The 22,726-nt window shown below is 36.3% G+C and overlaps 1 protein-coding gene across 3 annotated transcripts; it reads left to right on the top strand.

Annotated features, from left to right (window-relative positions):
* Window positions 1–985: 985 nt before the first annotated feature.
* Window positions 986–12,185, top strand: LOC114714187 (NADH dehydrogenase [ubiquinone] 1 alpha subcomplex assembly factor 3). 3 transcript variants are annotated; one of them, XR_003737425.1, is made up of 6 exons: window positions 986–1,253; window positions 1,460–1,576; window positions 2,995–3,029; window positions 4,426–4,526; window positions 11,160–11,423; window positions 11,823–11,904. XR_003737425.1 is itself a non-coding variant. In XM_028898912.1 (5 exons), exons 1-5 carry the CDS (start codon window positions 1,081–1,083, stop codon window positions 11,907–11,909), a joined length of 513 nt encoding a protein of 170 aa, XP_028754745.1. In that variant the 5' UTR covers window positions 986–1,080; the 3' UTR covers window positions 11,910–12,185. The 3 variants fall into 3 exon arrangements, 2 of the variants coding, with proteins under 2 accessions (XP_028754745.1, XP_028754746.1); XM_028898912.1 differs by lacking the exon at window positions 11,160–11,423 and having other exon boundaries at window positions 11,823–12,185; XM_028898913.1 differs by lacking the exons at window positions 2,995–3,029; window positions 11,160–11,423 and having other exon boundaries at window positions 11,823–12,185.
* Window positions 12,186–22,726: the final 10,541 nt, after the last annotated feature.

Below are 22,726 nucleotides of genomic sequence, written 5' to 3'. Positions count from 1 at the left end.
AATAGATCAAGTCACAAAGGAATAACTTCATGCAGTTGGACAAAAAAAAAAAAAACACTTCATGCATTTTTGTTGCTATTGCTTGATGTTGGTAAGTAAAGATTGTTGTAGGCCTTTTTTGCTTGTTTGCTTTGAGAAAAGTTTCTAACAACCACTTAAATGATTCTATAGTTTTATCATATAACAAGGTTACACCAAAAATTACATTTCTTCTATAACAATTAAGTCCTGAAAACATGATTACGATTTGTGTAATATGTGCCAATGAAATTATATCTCTAAAATAAACATAATCTACAAGCATGCGAGCATCAGCCTAACAAATGTTTGTAATTTGATTTTTCATATCAATTTGATATGAATGATAAAATGAAAGGTTCTCAGTAATCTGTTCTTCAATCTAATTCAATAACCATCCAACTTCTCCGTTTGCCATACTTATTTTTCGTTTAGTCTTTAAATAATTTTTCATATCAACTCGTATGAAACTAAGATTAGCTTGTCCACTTGCTTGCTTACTCATAAGGTCAAAAGTTGCTTATTTGTTGAAGTCCAGCATCCTAGCCAAATCAATCTTGTTTGCTTGTGCATTAATTATTTTTCGTTGAGATCTCATCATGTGCACTATTTCTTGAAGATTAATAGGTAGTTATGCTCTTCTAAAAAGTTGGTGATCTTATATTTACCTTGCACTAAATTAACTGTCATTCTAGGTTTACAATTGGTCTTGGTCTCAGGATGATGGTTAGTGACTAGGTGTACTTTTTATCTGGTTTTCATTCACCTTGTTTGAACACACATATCTATATGCAATAATTATCTTTTTATTTTTTTTCCTCTTTGTCAACCCATTTTTTCTTATACTAAAGCCTACTTTGTAAGTATATCTATTCCAAAAATCCCATGCCTCCTCTAGATTATCAAATTGTTTTCATAATCTAGGAGCCAAATCAGCTTCCATAAATTGAGACCTTTCCGGCTGCACTGCTGCAGTCTTCTGGAGCACCGGTTCCGGAAATACTCGAGTTGGGAAGGCAGAGAACCACCGTATCGGCTTCATCGTGATCCACGGAGCCAGAGATGGCCGTGAGAGCCAGTACAGTAGCTAAGCTGCCAAATCTCATACGCAGTCTCCGCGAAGGTTCGCCTAAGCCCCTAAATCACGCTTTACCCTCGCTTCGACGCACTTTCTCTTTGTACGATCAGATCAATCTCATCAATAATGTTCCTGAAGACCAGCTTCGCTTCCAGGGGTAGGCTTGGATTCACTGTTAGTATTGTTAATAGAAATTTGAGGGTTTCAGTTTTTGTCGAAGAGCCTTATGTGAGATGATTTTTGTAGGAATTCTGCTAGATTAAAAAGCTTGCTATAGCTATATTTTTTTTCCTGCTTGTCCTTCCCGAAAAGTGTAATGAAACTTGGGCATAACTTGTGCTAAAATTTAATTTAATTTACCAGGTACAATGATACAGGTTTTACTGTAAATAAGGTTGAATACGAAGGAAGCCTGCTTTGTGTTGGAAATTTGCTTTTGTCTTGGAAACCGAAGAAGTTCTCGGAGATCACTTCAGACAGGTACGTAGGATGTGAATGCATCGGTTCCTGTTGCTAAAATTGTGAAGCCCAAATTGCTAAAACATGTATGCCATTTCAATGAGCATCTTTATTCCAATCATATTTATTTATTCTGGTTTCATCTTCACTTAACCCCGGGGGGGGGGGGACAACAAAGAATGAAAGAAATCTTTTTCGCCATGCTCATCTTGAATCATAACAGGCACCTTGTTTCCTGGGAAATGAGCTAGCCTTAGGTTGCAGTCATTTGTTTTAAGAACAAAGAACATACAAGAATCTATGAAACTTATTTTCCAGACATCTTTCTCTGCACAGAGCCGTTTCCTTTGTATCACACTCCCAACTTATTAACTCTGTGCAGCTGATTGGAGGTACGTCTGTCAATTAACACAAAAATTCATCTGGCCTCCATGTACATGACATGGCACCACCCCATCAGCTACTGACCATTTATCCATGATGATTGGGTTATTTAACCTATAGAATAACTTAGGAAGTTTTGGAGAAGGGGAAAGGAGCACAACTTTATGGAAGATAAGAGTAGGAAGGGAAGGATTGATAAGCAGTGGGAAACAGTGTTGATTCTTTTGGTTGGATGCTAAATGAGTACAAAGGGAAACGAGAGGATTTAATTTTTAAAATGTCAGCTACTGACTATTATCCATGGTAAGTGGGTTACTTAGCATAAAGAATAGCTTTGGGAGTTTTGGAGAAGAGGAAAGGAGTACTTTATGGAAGAGATGTACGTGAAGGGAAGGAGTACTAACGAGGGGAAAACGCTCTTGAAATTTTTGGTTGGATGCTAAATTTGAAAAAATAAAGAGAAATTAGAGGATTTAATTTGTAAAACGTCAGTGTAACACTTGTCGTGAAAAGAGCATGGGAAATTGATGGTGACAAGTGAGGAAACAAGTGCTTTTAGAACTTCTAAACAGTATCATCCCCACTTATCAGACTGAGAGGATTGGACAAATGGCTGAGGAGTTGTATTGACTATTGAGGGGTTGGATTCCCCCTCTTTCCTTTCCAAAGAAGACTTCTTCTTTCTTCCATGCCAGTCTCTCCTCTTCACTCCTTTTTTCCCTTTGATTTTTCTTGTCAAGAAATGGCTCAGAATGTAACTGTAAAATTTCCCCAAGATTGTATAATTCAACATCTTCCTTTTTTTTTTCTTTTTTTTCTTTTTGGTCACACATTGAATCCTGGACCTCTACCCACATCCCACCTCACAGGTGGTTATCTTTTCAGAAAATTTATGTACACTATGCATGTGTGGAACAGTGAAAGACAAGGAAATAAAAGTGAATTATTAAGTAGCATATGCAATTATGCATTATGCATTATAAAGATACTAGTTCCATAGCTGTTAAATATTTCTTGCCTATGTAGATATGCTAATGTGTTATTCCTTTCCTCAGCTTGTCAATCTTTCAAATTCTTCGCCCCATTCCAGGTTAGAACTCTTGGTACCATTTTTTCTTTCTGCAAGACTTTCTGTTTTTCTTCTATTTGGGAAGACTTTGGCAAAGTTTGTTATGTGTTTAATGTCAATTTCTCCAATAAAAACTTTACATATGGTTAAAACATTTTTGAAAGAAACAGTTTTTTAGTATTGTATCCAACTGTTTATGGTTACTGATAAATGACAAATATGATAGCAATTACCCAAAAAAATGTGTACCTAGACTTTTTCCTTTTTATATTCTGCTTTCTTCTTGTAAAGGATACTTCTAACTTATTTTATTAGAAATGAATGTTTATCAAATTTCTAGTATGATTTTTAGATGAATGCCTAAGAAGTTATCAGTATTTTGGAAACTTGTTATAGATAAATTAGAAGAAAGGAAATCAAAACAACAAGAAAAATTAACATCAGGTAAAACAACATAACATTTAATCTCGATTATGAGTTAGTGAAGTGTATTTTATTAGTAAAATGTGTTCTTGGGCGTGTGTTTGAGGTGATTCCTACATATGCACTTGTATTTTGCTTAGTTTCTAAGTTGGGACAATGTGCTGGTAAATAATTGTTGGAGATAAGTATTAAAAGCAAGTCTATCATCTAAAATTCATAAGAAAAAATGAATGGGATATAAGCTTGTGTCAGTCTTAACCAAGTAGCTAAGTTGTTTGGGTGATTTGAACAAGTTCAACCACCAGGCTTAATATGGTAACAGAGCAAGGAGCAAAAGACAAAAGGAAAAAAAAGGGCCTAATCACTGCAAGGGGCAAGGCCTGTAAAACAAAGTTGGGTCTTTGAGGTCCAAGAGTACAAAATTCCGTGCAATGAAAAATGAGGGTTGTGACCTAAGGCCTCTGAAACTCAAAGAACTTAAGCCCAAGCAAGCAGATTTGGATCCAAGCACTGACAGGTGTAGTCTTTATGGTAGATCCATGACGATTTAACTTGTAGGTTCAGAGTCCGAGATCAAGAATTGTATTCAAGTAATATTGGATTCAGTTAAAAAAGGAGCGTACCCTGTCCAATTATTTGAGGGGAAGTATTTTGGACAAGCATCAATAGAAAATCACACATGTAGAAGTCATAAACACCTGGTCATATGGACGTTTCTAGCCAAGTAGTTTAAGCTATTATGGTGATGTGGACATTTCCAAGTATAATCCCACAAGAAAAGTTAACTATTACATCTGTCATGATTCACTTGAAGTTAGTCCCTGAATGTCATCTTATATGAGTTTTCTGGTGATTTTTCTTTTGTTTTTCATTGCTTGTGTCAGGTGATTATGTGAGGTAACAAGCCCATACACTTTCTTCTTACTTCTTGGTGTTCACTTTTTAAATTGGTTTTGGTTTATTTGAATTGACTCTTCGATTGAAAACTTGTCAGAGATCTTAATCATTGGATGCGGAAGGCACATGCAGCAAGTGGATCCAGAACTTCGACGCTTTATCAGATCTACTGGCATGAAGTTAGAAGCTATAGACTCGGTATAGCTATAGACTCGGTATATATATAAATGCCTTTTTTTATAATCTTTTCCTCACTAGTTGATATCACACACGCTTTTATGTCTGGTAAAGTACTCCAAAGTATATGACAAATGGATCTTACTTGCTCACTGTGTCTCATAGGTTGTTCTTTATAATCTATTTATCAAAAATCAGAAAGTTAGCGCACTAATGTGTTTGAGGTTACTGTTCAACCTGTTAATTCCTACAGAAAAATGCTTTACTGGTAAAATTAAGAACCTACTCATATGATGTCCTAGAGTCATGTCTGCTTGCCACTATCCATTGGTTCACTGATGTTTGCAGAAACATCTTTAGTGTTCTGTTCTTCCAGCTTCATCATCAAGTTAATGCTCATTCTGTTTTTTTCCTCAAAAAGTTAATGCTCATCGATCTTTGTCTTAATTTATTCTGTCTGATCTTTTATTTCATGCTCCGTCATGTGTGCAGTCGTTGTTAACAGTGGCTTACTGGCTATTATGCCAATCTTCGTTTGAGATTTAAGTTTGATTTGTGACTGGTATGAAATAACAATACTTAGCGTGAGAGTAGCAGTTTAGGCAGATCTAAATTTATTATAATGGAGCATCTGCCTCTTTTTCTTGTATTGGTGGGGACCTTCCTGAATAGAGAAATGATCTCGTTTTTCTGCATGTTTGATGCTGTCATGACAAGAGGAATCATACCACTAGGATCAAAGTAAGTAGTGTTATGGATTTTTATAGACAGAGTAGTAATTGAATTACCTCCAATTGGCCTCCAAACCAGTAGCACAGCCTTTTGCTGTTGGACTAGCCACAACAAAAATAAAATTAGAATAACCAAATGATGGCACACTTAAAATGCATTATATTGTAAAATATATATATATTTAGTGTAGGTTTCATGAATGTGAGAGTGCTCTTGGATATATTGATGGATGCAATGACTGTATGATACAGATTATTTTATCCAAGTATCGACTACTATATGAATTCTTGGAGAAGAGCTAAGAAGCAATTCATTATTTAAAGGTGAGGGTAAAAGGCCCAATCTAGTAATCCAAGATGTCAGCAACTCCTTCCTCTCCATATTCTTCTGGCCTCCCCTGATAGCCAGTCTCCCCCTTTTTTCATCTGCTCCATTTGTTTGATGCAACCTAACCAGATCCAACTTGCCATTTTCTCATTCCCCAAATAACCATCATTCATTTCTTGTTTTCTTCCTAGCAAAGGCCCTATTACTTCTCAACCTACTCTTTTTACACACGCACTCACGCACTCAATATAAGGGTTCTAAAAGTGTGTCACTAGTTAAATATTACTGCAAGACTAAAGGTTGGATTTATTTTGTGGTAGTTGGTGTCTTTGATGATGGCACCATTGAATCTTGGCTCTCTTGCAAATTACTCTACTCCGTTACCCAAGAGCACATTGTGATTCTGTTGAACCGGAGCCCAAATATATTTATATGAAAAGAAGGCCGAGGCCCAAGATGTGAGAGAGGGGTTGTTATTGTAAACAGGGGTATTAAGGTAATTTGGGGTAGTGACGGTTAGTACTGGCGAGGATATATGGCAGAGTTGGTTAGGGAGGGAGGTATGGAAATTATGAGAGAGCTGTGAGGAGAGTGGTGATCTCGAATGCACTAGGTTACTGGTCTTTTTTTCTCTGTAGCTGTGTTCTCCATCAGGTTAAGCCCTGAGGAGTGTTATTTTTCGGTGAATAATACTATTTCTGGAGTTGTTTCCAACAAAGGTATCGGAGCGGTGAGATTCTAGTATGGTCAATACTTGACGTGAGGTGCAAATGGAAGAAATGAACACACGCATGAATGAGATGTCTACTCGCATGTCCCATACTGAACAGAAGGTGGATTGAATGTGTGATGAGTTTTCCGTCATGCAAACGATGATGGCGGAAGTTCTAGCTGAGCTCCGGTCTGGGAAGCGCACCGATTCTCAAGGGACTTCCTTGAATGAATCAAACTCGATAGGAGTAGCCAAGGAATCGAAGACGGCACAAGATTCTAAAGTCATTCCGGTTGACGGGGACGACTCTGATCATTCGGCGTATCGGAAACTCAATATGCCATTGTTTGCGGGTGAAGAGCTGATGGGATGGATTTTCAATATTGAAAGATATTTCAGGATCAATAAGGTCGTGGACACGGACAAGTTAGATGCGGCTGTGCTGTGTTTTGAGGGGTGAGCTCTCAACTGGTTCCAATGGAAGGGCTGGTGGCTGATTGGAAGGAGCTGAAGAGGGACTTATTGTTACGTTTCCATCCCTCTCAGAGTGGGTCTACCTATGAAATGCTAATGGCACTACATCAGACTCGTTCCGTCGCTGACTACATTGAGCGTTTTGAGCTCTTATCCGCAACCTTGCCAAAATGCGACGAGGCCGTCCTGGTCGCCGCTTTCTTGAACGGATTGAGGTTGGACATCAAGGCAGATCTTCGATTGATGAAGGTGAGCTCTCTTTCGGAGCTAATGGATATGGCATTAAGGTTGGAGGAAAGAAATTGGGTCATGACCCAATATCCACATGGACGAAGCAATGGACCCCCACGCACTTGGGCCGATGACAAGGGGTCGGGTTCTCAGAGTTACACCACGTGGGTTTCAGCATTAGCTGACGCAAAGCCCGTGCAGTCGCCAGCACCAACCACATCAGTTGTGGATTCTAAGTCAGAGAGCGCCAAATCGGTGTCCATTCCCATGACCCACACAGCGAGGACGATTCCCAAGAAGTACACTGACGTGGAGATTGAACGGCATCGAGAGCTGGGTTTGTGTTTTAAATGCGACGAGAAGTACCGGTCAGGTCATAGATGCAAGAAGAAACAGCTACAAGTTTTAATACTTTCGGAGGAACCAGAGGGAACCGAGGGACTACTGATGGAACCGGAGGCACCTACTAAGTCAGAAACAAACGTAGGAGTGGCCTTGGAGGAAGAAGAGGTGCCCACAGGGCAGCTTATGTCCTTATCCTTGAATGCACTGGCTGGTTTTGCAGGAGGTAAGACGATGAAGCTAATGGGATCTATTTGCGGTAAAGACGTCTTAATTTTGATTGACTGTGGTGTTACACATAGTTTCATAATCAGGATCTTGTTAGAACTCTTCCCCTTTCTCTCGACACTAATGTCGCCTTTACTGTGCAAGTCGGCGACTCTCGTAATGTGCAGGGTCAAGGTGTTGTTAGAGATGTCTCAATATATGTGCAAGGCCTTCATATTATACACTCACTGTATCCCTTCAAGCTGGGAGGTTTAGACATTATACTTGGGGCCGATTGGCTGGTGACTCTTGATGAAGTTTTGGTGAGCTGGAAACGGTCTACTCTTAAGATTGACATGGGAAGTGGTGACTGGGTGTGTCTCAGAGGGAACCCAGCCTTGCAGAAAACGCCGATGACTTTCAATTCACTGTGTCGCACTACTAAATATAATGAGGATGTTTTCTGGGTTGAGCTGTCGGAACTCAAGATGACCGAATTTTCTATAGCACTCCTCCTAACGTTTGGCCTTATAGGTATCCGCATCATTAGAAAACAGAAATTGAGCGCTTGGTGAGTGAAATGCTGACAGCCGGTATCATTCAGCCTAGTAAGAGCCCATTTCTAGCCCGGCTCTCTTAGTTAAAAAGAAGGATGGTAGCTGGCGGTTTTGTGTAGATTATCGGGCTTTAAATAAAATCACAGTACAAGACAAGTTCCCTATCCCAAGCCATTGAGGAACTATTGGATGAGCTAGGTCAAGCTCAAATTTTTTCGAAGCTTGATTTAAAATCTGGTTACCACCAGATTCGCATGAAACCAGGAGAAGAAGCTAAGACTGCTTTCCGTACACATGATGGTCACTACGAATTCTTGGTCATGCTGTTTGGCCTTAAAAATGCTCCATCCACGTTCTAGTCGCTTATGAACAACATTTTCAGGCAACACCTGAGGAAATTTATCCTGTTTTTCTTCGATGACATACTAGTCTACAGTGAAGATAGGGGTACTCATCTGCAACATCTGCGCATCACTTTGCATATTTTGCAACAGCACTCGTTGGTCATAAACACAAAGAAATGTGTTTTTGCTCAAACACAACTCGAATACCTAGGCCATATTATTTCTAAAGAAGGGGTACATGCAGATCCTTCTAAGATTGCTAGCATGAAGTCTTGGCCTGTTCCAACCACCTTGAAGAGTTTGCGGGGTTTTCTTGGCTTGACTGGATACTACCGGCGTTTTGTTCGCCACTATGGACTCATCGCTACCCCCCTCACCGCATTGCTAAGGAAAAATGCTTTCTGTTGGACTAGTGAGGCACAACAAGCATTCGATAAACTCAAGGAAGCTATGTCATCAACCCCCATCCTAGCACTTCCTGATTTTTCACAACCATTTATTGTAGAGACAGACGCTTTAGGTACGGGGTTGGGTGCTGTTCTGATGCAATCTGGGAGGCCGTTAGCCTACTTCAGTTATTCTTTGTCTTCTCGCCAACGTACTTGTTCTGTGTATGAGCGAGAGTTAATGGCTATAGTATTTGCGATTCGCAAGTGGAGATATTTCCTATTAGGAAGGCCATTTATTATTCGGACTGATCAAAAGGCGCTGAAATTTCTTTTGGAACAGCGGGTATTAGAAGATTCACAGCAAACTTGGGTCTCTAAATTGCTTGGATATGATTTTCAGATTCAATATAAGCTTGGTAAATCGAATTCAGCAGTAGATGCCTTGTCCAGAAAGGGTGAAATTATGGAGTTACATGCTATATCAGTATTACAGCCAGCTGATCTCAGTGCTTGGGACCAGGAGGTTTGGCAGGACACTACTTTGGCCCAACTAATACAGTCCTTGATGACTGGTCAACCTGTAAAGGAGGGCTATACTTTAAAAGGGGGACATTTGTTTTTTAAGGGATGCCTCGTCATTCCTAAAAACTCTTCCCGTATTCCTCAGCTGCTGCGTGAGTTCCATGACTCTCCTATTGGAGGGCACTCTGGGTATCTTTGTACTTACAAGCGACTATCAGGGTTGTTTTACTGGGATGGTATGCAGCGGGATGTTCAGAAATATGTGGCTGCCTATGATGTTTGTCAGAGAAATAAACATTTAGCACTTAGCCCAGCTGGGTTGCTCCAACCATTGCCCATTCTTGATAAGGTGTGGACAGACATCTCAATGGATTTTGTGGTTGGGTTACCGCGATCTCATCAGTTTGACACGGTTCTGGTGGTGGTGGATCGTTTCACTAAATATGCTCATTTTGTACCTTTGAAACACCCTTATACGGCTTAAGAGGTAGCTGCTGCGTTTATAAAGGAAATTGTCCGGTTGCATGGATTTCCTCGCTCTATTGTATCTGACAGGGACAGGATCTTTCTTAGCAACTTTTGGAAAGAACTTTTTAAAGCTGCCAATACTTCGCTGAGATATAGTTCCAGTTATCACCCACAAAGTGATGGACAAACTGAAGTGGTGAACAGGAGTTTAGAGACCTATTTGCGCTGTTTCTGTGGCACCAAGCCATCAGCTTGGACCAAGTGGTTGAGTTGGGCTGAATATTGGTTTAATACCAATTACAATCGATCTGCTGGCATGACTCCTTTCAGAGCCCTTTACAGTCAAGATCCACCAACTCTCTACAAGTTCCAAGAACCACTTTCTACTGTGGAAGCGGTAAATGAGCAGATTACCATCCGAAATTCCATCCTTGCTGAGTTAAAAGAGAATCTAGAGTGTTCACAGCAGCATATGAAGCAGTATTCTAATAAGAAGCGTCGCGATCTACAATTGGCAGTTGGCGATAGAGTGTATTTGAAGCTCCAACCGTATCGTCACAAGTCTTTGGCTAGGAAACCAAATGAGAAGCTAAGTCCTCGCTTTTATGGTCCTTTTCTGATTACTGAACGTGTTGGGGCTGTAGCCTATAAATTGCAGCTTCCATCCACAACCCGTATTCACCCTGTGTTTCATGTATCACAGCTTAAACGTTGTTTGTCTCCCTATACTACTCCTCAGTCTTTACCTCCTGTTTTAACTGAAGATATGGAAATGCAAGTTTATCCTGAGAGGGTGCTCAAACATCGCTGCATGACTGATGGTCAGGTGGAACTACTCATTAAATGGACAAACCTTCCAGACAATGACAACACCTGGGAGAATTACGATGTCATTAAACAGCAGTTTCCTGACTTTAGCCTTGAGGACAAGGCTACTCTTCATGGGGCGGGTATTGTTGAACCGAAGCCCAAATATACTTATATGAAAAGAAGGCCGAGGCCCAAGATGTGAGAGAGGGGTTGTTATTGTAAACAGGGGTATTAAGGTAATTTGGGGTAGTGACGGTTAGTACTGGCGAGGATATATGGCAGAGTTGGTTAGGGAGGGAGGTATGGAAATTATGAGAGAGCTGTGAGGAGAGTGGTGATCTCGAATGCACTAGGTTACTGGTCTTTTTTTCTCTGTAGCTATGTTCTCCATCAGGTTAAGCCCTGAGGAGTGTTATTTTCCGGTGAATAATACTATTTCTGGAGTTGTTTCCAACAGATTCATTTGTATCTTTTTTTTTTTTTTTTTGGTTCACCATGATTCAATGTATCTTTAATATTTCGTTTTATTGAATGAGTAGCAAAATTCACATAGACATGTGGTTAAAGAATGCTTTGGAAGTAACTATGTACCTAGTAACTATGTCCCTACATGTCGGGAATGATTGATACTGTGGGTTTTGGAAAAAGATAGATTGAAGGGTTGGAAGCCAGAGAGAGAAGCTTCCAACATCAGAAGCTCTTCAATCTTCTCCCCCAACTGCACCTTGTGCAATGATATAGAAGACTCCCTTGCCATTGCAAGCTGAAGATGAACTTTGCAATGCAGTAGACTTCTAATATAGGTTAGACAAGAGTGTTATCCGGCATTTGTAGGAAACCTTTACTTTATGATCGTTTGAATACAACTTCCAATTATGTTTAATTGCTTATAAAATTGTTATCAGAGCAGGTTTTTCATTGATTAGTTCCAAAGGGTTAATTTTTTTCCCCTAGAGAGCTTTACCTCTCGAGGTTAAGCCTTTGCACCAATAAATCCACTGAGGCGTCATTTTAATTAAATAATAATTAGAGTGAGGATCTCATGGCAGATCTAATTGTGAAGTTCACCTTGAGATTTAAAACTTCTTATGGAATTGTCTCAACTCCAAGCTGTAAACTAAAAGCAAAAGAACTGGCAGTCATTTTTGGAATTGATTCTCTTCCATTCCTATACGCTTAGCATTTCCCCCCTTTTTTTCCAGAGAAACGCAGCATCAACTTATAACATATTGAATGAAGAAGGTCGTATTGTTGCTGCGGCAGTTCTTCCATATGGAGTTACTTCATGAAGCCTTGATCTGAAACTCTGAGTGGAAGAAGACGAATTGGGTTTCTGAAATTCTAGTTGATTGATTGGCTTTCAAGTTAGATCTCTTTTGTTGCCACTTGGGGCTACCTCAAACAATACAGAACTAGTTACTGTTCTCAGTAAGCAATAGATCACCTTGACTCTGGCAAACCCCCTCCCCCCAACAAAAAAGAAGGGAAAAGAGCAATATATCACCTTGTCATTACTCTCAATAAATGCAAAGTTGACTTCTCACAGAACTAAGGAGATTCTTAAACCTTGCTACAATAATTTTTTTTTTTTAAAAAAAAAAGATCTCTGAGCTTTGCAATACGTAATGCATGGATCCTAACTCGATTAATAGACATACTTTTTAAGTGGCTGTTAGAGATTTTCCGCCTCTAGTAACTCGGGCATAGTTGAAATAGCCCAAGTAAAACTACATGTAATTGGTCGGCATGGCTACGCCCCGTTTTGTTTTCCCCTCAAAAGTATTGTGTAGACTTGTTTAAAAATCTCAATTTTGATGTTGTGAATATCAAATATAATGATATATATATATATATATGTACATATCAATTTCGTATTTTCAGGGTCATTTTATCAACTTCACCTTTTCTTTTCCAGGAAAAAAAAATGAAAAAGGAAAAATTGATGCTGGGTGGAATGAAGTGAGATTAGAATAGGTTTGGTGCTGGGTGGAGACCGTACTTGCCTCCACTCAACCCGTTACGCACCCTAATCCTTGTATATATTTTTTTTTAATTAAAGATATCTTATAAGAATGAAATAATTACCATTCATTCCCTACTTGATGTAAGATCTCAAGGGTAATATGGAGATATTAAAAACTAATTATAAGCATATTAGTCACAATAAACTCAAATATTACCATTCCTCTCCAAATCACTCCGATTTGGGAGAAGAGGGTTGTGAGGGAAGAAGAGGAAAAATCTTAAAAAAATTTCCCTCTGCTCATAAAAATTTAAGCAACCCTAGCAAGGGGAGGGGAGCGAAATCCCTTCTATCCCTTCCCCTTCTCTTCCTTCCCTTCATATCAAATAAGCTCTAAGGTTTACTAAGGTTATATATATTTTCCAATTAAAGAGACAAGCACTAACGGGTTGAGGAATACAATCTGCGACCTTCCACTTACAATAGAGTATCAATACCACTAAGCACTAGACTATAAGGCCTTTGGTATTATGCAAAATCAGGTGGCCAATTTTCTACTAAAACTCTTAATGTAGTTTTCATTCTAATCACTAATTAAACTTTCACAAGTAACTATGCTTCTTTGATTCACTGAGCCATTCCACATCAAGATGCAGCCCACAAGTGATGCTATCTATTACTATTAGGACTACAGATTTCTTTGAACTACTCCTGGGGTTCTTTTCGTTGCTTCCAATTTCAGACCTTTAATTACCTTTAGTAAGTTGAGGAAATCAATGTCAACTTCTAAATTATCCTTTTTTGAGTAAACTTTTATGCATTTTGATTTCCATTGGGATCAACAGACATGAGTAAAAATTCTTCGCAAAGTGAATCTCTTGGTACTTGTATTCCCGAGTTGGTTTCTAACATTTAGAAGAATCTGGTCCCACATATAGGTAAGGAAGAGAAAGAATTACGCAGGATTAGTTAACTAACTTTTTCAACCAGACTTTGTTTTTTCCTTATACAACCAAAAATCATATGAAGAGAAGGGTTAATAGAGTCATAGTCAAAAGACAAGTCATTTGAGTAGATTCGTTACCAGCAACATGGACTTGAAGTTGGTCCTCCGGCCCCATGCCCACATTCCACATGAAGAATGAGTTTTGATAGATGCCCTTTGATCCCTAATTCTGTACACATAGAATCCAGAGAAGATGTTCACTCTAGTCTTATATATAAATCTCAAATATACTTTGCCTTTTAAATTTATAATTTTTTTAAAAATATTTCTATTAATTGCACATGTCAAGAGGTTTCATTAATGGATGGATTCGATGTATATGATTAACAAGTATATTTTAAAAAAAGCCAACACTCATTTATTATAAATGATCAATTTAATTAATTTTCTTAATATCCTCAAATTAGTTATTTAGCTTTTATATTAAGAACTAGAGATAGAATATGCGTTATAATTTATTTAACCTATAGATTGATAATGTTTCTTTGATATAAGATATATAATTTAATGTTATAATGAATATTTTAGGAAAATCATGTTTCATTGGTTATAAGTAAATAATTTATCTAAATTTTTAATCTATTTAAATTAGTTACATAGCTCTTATATTAATTATTAGAGGAGATAATTTATATAATTGTGTTTTAAATCCCATGCCAAATATGGAACAAGTTTTGTAGAGGTGTGGGCCAGAAAATAGGAAATAATGGGGCTGTTACTTCTTTTTGGTTTGATAATTGGATTGATGTAGAAGGCCCTCTTATTGATTTTGTCCTAGTTATGAGGATTTGATTAACAGAAACAAAAAAGTTGCGGACTATGTGACTAGCAATCGTGATTGATTGGGGTAGAGTTAAACTGGAGTGATAATTTCCCATGTGGTTGATCATATTACTACTGCACACTCATCTCGAGAGGAGAGAGGAGAGAATAAACGCTTATAGAAATCATCGGACAATGGTTGGTTTTTTGTGAAATCTACCTGTCACTTTCTCTTTGTAGGCACACAGGGGAGACTAGATTCTATATGAAAGATACTTTGGAGATGGCAGGTGCTGGAAAAAATAAAATCTTTCATGAGGCTTTTTGTCCATCGGAGATTACACACAATGCAGCTCAAGAAAAACAAAGGTCTGGAGGCAGAAGACAACTGTCCGTTTGAGCGTTCCCAGGTGAAAGACTCCATGAACCTTCTTCGCGATTGTCCCAATGCAATTGACTGATGAAGGTCGGTAGTGTCTCCCTCTAATTGGTACACTTTCGCTTCACTTTAGGGGGAGGAATGGGTTCGATGGAATTTAATACATGAAGCTAGGATGAGCCACCCTGCAAAGATTCCTTGGGCCTTTTTTGGTTATATTTGCTGGGATATATGGACTTCAAGGTGTAATAAACTATTTAGAGGCGAGGATCCAACTGAGATGACTAGTGCAAATTAAAGTTCCTTAGGGCATCACTAGACCATGATCTGCAGCGGCATTGTAAATTCTATAGTGTGGACGGGCTACAGAGGCAGAGTGAATAACCATACCATGGAGTAAGATGTTGTAATTATTACATGTAATTGTGTCAAAGGAAACTAAAATTCCTACTTTCGTTGGTGCATGCTCCATATTTCTTGGTGCTTACTCCACTCGGTAATTTTACCCATGTGATGTGTTCTCTACTTGACAAATCTTATTACTTTAGTAAATGCTTCCTATTCTTATTCTTTCATTTCTCCTTTCCCAAGCCAATGAAGACTTGTATCCTACTTGGCAACCTCATCACTTTATTAATTACTTTTTTATCCTACAAGCATCCGTGGCCTGTAAAAAAAAGACTTGAGGCTCAACTTCATATACCAGCTCTCTTAAACTGTTGAGCTTTACTCTCTTCTTATTTGCTTACAGCTGAGTTTACTATTTATATTTTTTGCGATTTTGTCACCCTATTTTCTTGTAAGAATTGAAGGGTTCATTTAATCTTGGAGATTGCCACCTCTTATTATAATTATTCTAACTTGGTGCGACGGAATAACTCTTAAGGACAATATCCTTGGGCATGACTCGAGCCATATTTTTGTTTGTTGTTTTGTAGATTTTTCTAACAATCTTACGAGTTAGTCATGGAGCCACACAATACCTCCAATCCTGCTGGAGATACTACCGATTCTTTAGCTTACATTCTTGCTGCACTCTTATTGCCCAAGCCATTCCTAGATACTTCTAAGATTGAACAATTTGATGGAAGGAACGAGTATGCACTATCCTGGATATGCATGGGGTCGCTATTGCACTGACTTAGTCTGAGCCTTTTGTAGATACTAATCAAGGTCAAAAGGATGCTTGGACATATGCAAATAAGGTATGTAGCGTACCTTGATTAGTACTTTATCTAATGATCTATTTGATGTGTTCTCTGCCTACAAGGAAGTAGACAAAATATGAGAATCACTAGTTCTCAAGTATACTGCTAAGGATACTAACAAACAAAAGTTTATAGTAGAGAAATTTTACAGGTGGGAGATGACTGATGACAATGATATCAAGCTCCAGATCAACGATTATCACAAATTGTTGGAGGAGCTTTGAGCTGAGAATATTAACCTACCAAACAAGTTTGTTGCTAGAATACTAATTGAGAAATTGCCTAAAACGTGAGATGTTTATAAACAACAACTGAAGCACAAGCAAAAACAACTGTCACTGACAGAACTGATCACACACATCATCATTAAGGACACTAACTAAAAGCAATCCAAGCAGCGGAAGGAAAAGAGATGGCTACTAAAGCTAACCTAGTGGAAGTAAAGCTGCACAATAAGAGGTACAACTCTAAAACCAATAGAAATGAGAAATTTGATTACAAACCCAATGATTCTAAACCCAAATTCAAGAAAAGAAACAATTGTTTTCTTGTAGAAGGCCAAGTCATCATGCATCTTAGTGTAGGAAAATGGCTAGGGGAGAAAGTCCTTAACGAAAAAGTGATAATCTTCCAAAGCCAAATGTAAATTTGGCTAAAGGAAATGATGATGATAATATCATTGTTGTTATTACCTCTAATGCTCTCATGGTCTTTGATGTGAGAAAGTGGATGGTAGACTTAGGTGCTGCTAGACCTATTTATGCTAATAAAGAGATGTTTGCCTCTTTTAAAAAGGAGAAGATCACATTTATCTTACTGATTCCTAAACTTCAAAGGTTCTGAGAAGAGGAAAAGTGGTATTGAAGCTCACATCTAGAAAGACCTTAGCATTGAATGATTATATGTGCCTGATGTTAAAGATACTTTAATCTGTATAGCTCTATTGGAAAAAGCTAGGGTTAAGGTGTCATTTGAATCTAACAAGATTGTAATAACAAAAAATAATGTCTTATTAGGAAGGGTTATTATAATAAAGGATTGTTTGAATTAAGCATTCTAAAATGAATGATACATCTTCTACTTACTTGCCTGTCTATTTGATTGATTCTTTCGACATGTGGCATGCTATATTTAGGACATATTAGTAAATCATATGTAAAAAAAACTGCAACACCTGGGGCTAATATCTATAATTAAAAATGATCTTGCTAACAAATGTGAAATATGTGCAAAAACTAAGTTGATTAAAAGGTCACATTATTCTACCCAAAGAGAAACTGAGCTTTTATCTTTGATACATACTAATCTAGGAGATTTGAAACAAACTAAGACTAGAGGTGACAAAAGATACTATATTACTTCCATAGATGATTTTTTGAGGCACACCAGAGTTTATTTAATGAGAAATAAGGGTGCCGCTTTTGAAAAATTTCTTTTATATAAAATAGAGGTAGAAAATCAATTAGAGCAAAAGATTAAATGAATTAGAGCAATTAAACAATTTTTGTTAAAATAGAAGGTATAATTCATAAGGTAACTCCTCCATATTCACCTGAGTCCAATGGTGTTGCAGAAAGAAAAAATAGAACTTTAAAAAAAATGATGAATGCTTTACTTGTGAGTTTTACTAGACCATATAATTTATGGGGTGGAGCTTTGTTAACTGCTTGCCTTTCACAAAACAAAATGCCTTATAAGAAAACTAATATGACACCTTATGACTTGTGGCAAAGTTTTGTGCCTAATCTTAAATATTTGAAAGTGTGGGGGTCTCTTGCAAAAGTTTTGTTACTTGACCCTAAAAAGAGGAAAATGGGTTCTAAAATTGCTTATTATTTGTTTATTGGATATGCTCAACAAAGTACAACTTACCGGTTTTTGTTTTTGAAAAGTGATGTTTTGGATCCAAATACCATTATTGAAACAAAAGGTGTAGAGTTTTTTGAACATATTTTTCCTTTAAAGGTTGAGCATATTCCTAAAAAATTGAAAATAATTCTTCTTCTTCTAAACAAAATTCAAATAAAGGTTTGGTTGAAAATCTACAAAGAAGCAAGAGACAAAGAAAAGAAATTTCTTTTGGAAATGATTTTTATACTTATTTGATACAAAATGAACCCAAAATTTTTATGAAGCTATTACTTCTCCAGATGCAATGTTTTGGAGAGAAACCATTAAAGCTGAAATTGATTCTTTGAATCAAAACAAAACACGGGTTTTAGTAGACTTGCCCCTAGGAGCAGAGCCTATTGGTTGCAAATGGGTTTTCAAGGAAAAATATTTTCCTAATGGGTCTATTGACAAGGATAAAGCTAGTAGCTAAAGGCTTTACTCAAAAAGAAAATATTGATTATTTTGACACTTTTTCTCTTGTGACTAGAATTTCTTCTATTAGAATCCTTATTGCTGTAGCCTCAATTTATAAATTTTTTATTCACCAATTTTTAATTGGTGATTTAGAGGAAGAAATTTACATTGTACAACCTGAAGAGTGTATTGGTCCTAGGTAAGAAAATAAAGTTTGCAAACTTGTTAAATTTTTATGGGGTTTGAAACAAGCACCCAAATAGTGGCAAAAGAAATTAGAAAGTTTTGATAAATGGTGTTTTTTCTGCTATTAAAGTAGAAAGATATGTTTATCAAAAGCTTGAAAATGGTGATTGTGTAATTATTTGCTTGTATGTAGATAACATATTCATTTTTTGTGCTAGCATGGATGCTGTGTCTAAAACAAAATGCTTTCTTGCTTCAAATTTTGATATAAAAGATTTGGGTGAAACAAAAGTAATTTTGGGTATTAAAATTATAAGAAGTGATAATGGTATTTGGTTGACACAAGAACATGATATTAAGAAAATTCTTAAAAATTTTAGACATTTTAATGATGATCCATTAAACACTCCTTATGATTCTAGTTTACAGTTGGTAAAACATAAAAGAACTCCAATTGCTCAACCTCAGTATGCACATATTATCAAAAGTCTATTGCATTTAATGAACTTCACTAGGCCAAACATAACACATGTTGTGTGTAGATTGAACAAATATAATCGTTATCCAAGTAATGAACAATGGGCGGCTCTAGTGAGAATATTGAGATACTTAAGAGGTACCATGAATCACAGTATATTTTATAGTGGATTTCCTACTGTATTATAAGGGTACAACAATGCTAGCTAGATCTGAAATTTAGAGGAGACCTAATTGTCACATCCTGTAAATTTTAACTTACTAAACGAGAAATTTAGAACTGGCCAAAAGGCCAGATTAAATAATAACAATAGAGATGGAATAACTTTTGAAGTGAAACCTGGGCAGAGACTAAACTGTCATTTTGAAAAGTTCTAGTCAAAGAAAGGCATTTTTGGAAACTATGCTTGAAATTCTTGAAAATCCTTAGAAATTCATTATAAAAAATAGAGTAAAGTGTCCAAAATATTATTTGAGACCCAAGAGGTGAAAGCAAAATAAAAATAATTTATCAAACAATTTTCTGTAATAATGGGTACTTTTGCCTAATCAAGAAAAAATTAGCCAAAGTTAATTAATTTAAATGTACAGAGGCCTCAAATATTCGAACAGAAATGAAAAAAAAATAGTTGGGAATTTATAGTAGATTGTACAATTATCCTTGGCCTCTGAAAGTGTAGAGGTTGGTTTTAAAAATATTTAAAACCAAATTATGTTGGTAAAAGACCGATTTTGGGAGAAATGGGAATATAAAAAGTTACAGGTCGAATTTTGATCTAAAAATAATAATAAATTTTCTCTCAATAAAAGAGAATTATTGGCACACAAAAATGAATTTTTAGAGCTACTGACTTGGACAAGATCCAACAGAATTTTAACCGATATGGTAAAATTATACAGTGAAATAACCTAAGATTTGGTGGGACAATTTTCCCCCCATTTTTCAAGCAATTTTGGCTCCATTCTTTAAGGCAAAGGACAAGGTTGAAATTATACAATTTGTCAAGAGGCATAATTAGAAGAGATTAAATTATAATTTTATATTAGTTTTTGATCACATATTTAATATGCAAAAGACACTTGGCTTCATCTTAGAATGGAAGACATATTCAAAGGCCAAGTAAGTCATGGAATTATAACATTTCACAATAAAGAAAGCTATGGCAAAAATTTTGTCTATAAATACCCCCTCCAAGACCTTTAAATTCGGCCAAAAAGAGAAATTGAAGGGGGAAGGTTTTGCTCTTGAATTAAAGGAGAAGGAAAAGAAAGAAGAGGAAGACAAATTAAGTCAAGTTCAAGCATTCATCCAAGGTAAGTTAAGGCTTCCATTAAGGGTCTAATTGTCTTGATTAATGATTGTTTTAGATTTAACTTTGAAGGAGAAAATAGCTAAAAATCCTATGTTATCTTACTGCCCAACATGCCATGTAACTTGTTATGAATGATTAAAAGATGGTTAGGGATTAAAGGATGGAAAAAAGTTGAAAACTTGTGTTGTAACTTGGTTTATAGAAGAATTTCAACTTTTTACCCTTGCGTATGAGTTTTGACTGAGAGGGGATCATGAGGTTAAGGTTTGATTCATATTAATTGGATGCTTCCAATGAGTTTAGAAGATGAAATTATGTAGGATTATGTTGAGAAAATGTGTTTGGAAGCATTCAAATTGAAAATGGAATGTTTAGATCAAAGAATCCTACCTCTCAGCCAACATGGAAAGTAAGGGAAAAAGTTGGATTTTAATAAATCTAAGTTTAAATATGGGTTCTGCATGAAAAATAATATAAGAAAAGTATGTAAAAATTATGTTAAGAAAGATGATACAAAAACCCTACAAGTAAAGACAAGGGTTAGTGTTTATGTCAAGTTAAGTCATTGTTGATTGTTTGAGTTGATATTTAGCATGCCTCTATTGGATGCTTGATAGGAGTTAAGCATTGGCAAGAGAAGCTTCAAGGCTAAGGGAAAGAAAGCAAGAATCAAAGGTTTGTAGAAGGTAGCAAGAACTTACAATTTTAATGTTAACTTGCATTAGTTGTTTGCTATATGTTTATATGCCATTATGTGGTTGAGCTAGCTATGTGTATAGTATTTAACACCTTGTATTTTATGCCTTGACAATATGCATGATTGAGTTGTTTAATAGTATATTTATGTGCTCTTGTTTTATGGCATAATAATATTAAAGAATGAATGAGAATGTGATTGACATGTAGCATGATATTACCTTATATTGTTAGCATTATTATTGTTGTTCTTTTCCATTGAGATTTCTATGAAACCTCACCCCTCTTTATATCTAAATGACACTATTAGGGGCTGGCTCATTCAGAGATACAGGGAAGAATGTGGAGGCTTTAATGAAAATTTGCATGAGATATTATGCCATTATGTGCTTTCGAGTTATGTCATGTAATGATGAACTTTAAGTAGGGTTATGTAATTTGTATAAACCTTGATGAATGGTTACATGAAATAATGCTCCCACCTCTTGGGAGGTATGTTTATGCATGATTATATGGTAACATGAATGATAATTGGTAAATATGAAAAGTCATGGCTCAAACTCCATGAGATAATGCATTAAAAAGAGTTAAAAATGCTTGAAAAGCCATAAATTTCATGCTACAACTTTTTTGACCAAATGTTTAAATCTGGTTGTGAGATTTGATGACCTTAAGGTTCACATTCCAAGCTTTAAAAAGAATTAGTAGATCACTTAATTTGGAGCTATGTAAAGAAAGTTATGAATTTTTGAAGTTATGGTAATAAAGCTGAAAATTAAAAATGACTAAGTGAATAGTACTATTTAGAAACAAAATAAAGCTTAAAAGGAATGAAAAATGGACCAATAAATATTTTCTTGTATGTAGACAAATGAAATAGATTCAAATAGAAACTGGAACCACATCATTTCAATTTTTTTAGAATTAGCTATGAATTTTTAAAATTGGCCAAAATTCTAGGATTACTTAGTGAATAGTAACCCGAGAAAGCAATTTTTCAAGGTTTGATTTTCTAAACTCAATTCCATGAAATGTGGTTCCATTTGACATATTTTGGCTCTATATAGTTATAAATTAAGGTGTTACACCAATCTATTAGTGGTCATGTAACAACAAAACTGCTATACTTTTAAATTAATCAATATTGAAAAGTTAACCATGATAGAAAAGAAACTTTGTAAAACATTTAAAAATACTATCATGGTTATATAAGCATCCTAAATCACATGGAACTAACCATGATAGAAGAGAGTTACACCAAACCATAAATATGTCTATCATGGTTTAAAGAGCTTTTCCAAATTAACTGCATGCAATTCAAAATTCATAATGAATGGGGCTTTGGGCATTATGAAACCCAAAATGTTCTTTTCAACCATAAGTCCGTAACACAACATTATTGAATAATACTTTTTATAACTTTCTAAAACCAAAAGTCATCTAGTATCAAAGATCATTGTGGATCCACAACTCATATAAAAAAAAAAATACATGCAAATATCTAGAGGCCTTCAGTGTTCTACCAGCATGCAGTCCAGTAACAGTTAATCAAAAGTATATTATCAAAATAACCAGTCTTAAACATATCAGAGTATGTGGAATAGGCCCTATTATGGCAATATACATCTATCCAACACAATCAAAAGAGTGGAAGCGCAACGATTTTGCAATAGTAGCTCAAACTTCCGGAGCCTTTCCTGACTAACCTGAACGGAATAATCTCATTTATTAAGCATTAATCTCCTTCTAAACTTATTTAAACACTATGAATAAAAATTAGGATGTTACAGGTTATATATTCACTCTTGG

This window comes from Neltuma alba, unplaced genomic scaffold (genome assembly GCF_004799145.2).
Source record: "Neltuma alba isolate B1F8T4 unplaced genomic scaffold, ASM479914v2 tig00011490_pilon, whole genome shotgun sequence".
Classification (NCBI taxonomy): domain Eukaryota; kingdom Viridiplantae; phylum Streptophyta; class Magnoliopsida; order Fabales; family Fabaceae; genus Neltuma; species Neltuma alba.
The sequence above is the reverse complement of the archived record's forward strand: the minus strand, read 5'-3'. Positions and strand labels throughout refer to the sequence as shown.

Coding starts and splice junctions, on each gene's coding strand:
- LOC114714187 (XM_028898912.1), top strand. CDS start 1,081: ATGGCCGTGAGAGCCAGTACAGTAGCTAAGCTGCCAAATCTCATACGC. Junction 3,030..4,425: donor AATTCTTCGCCCCATTCCAG/GTTAGAACTCTT, acceptor AAAACTTGTCAG/AGATCTTAATCATTGGATGC. Junction 4,527..11,822: donor AGTTAGAAGCTATAGACTCG/GTATAGCTATAG, acceptor CTTTTTTTCCAG/AGAAACGCAGCATCAACTTA.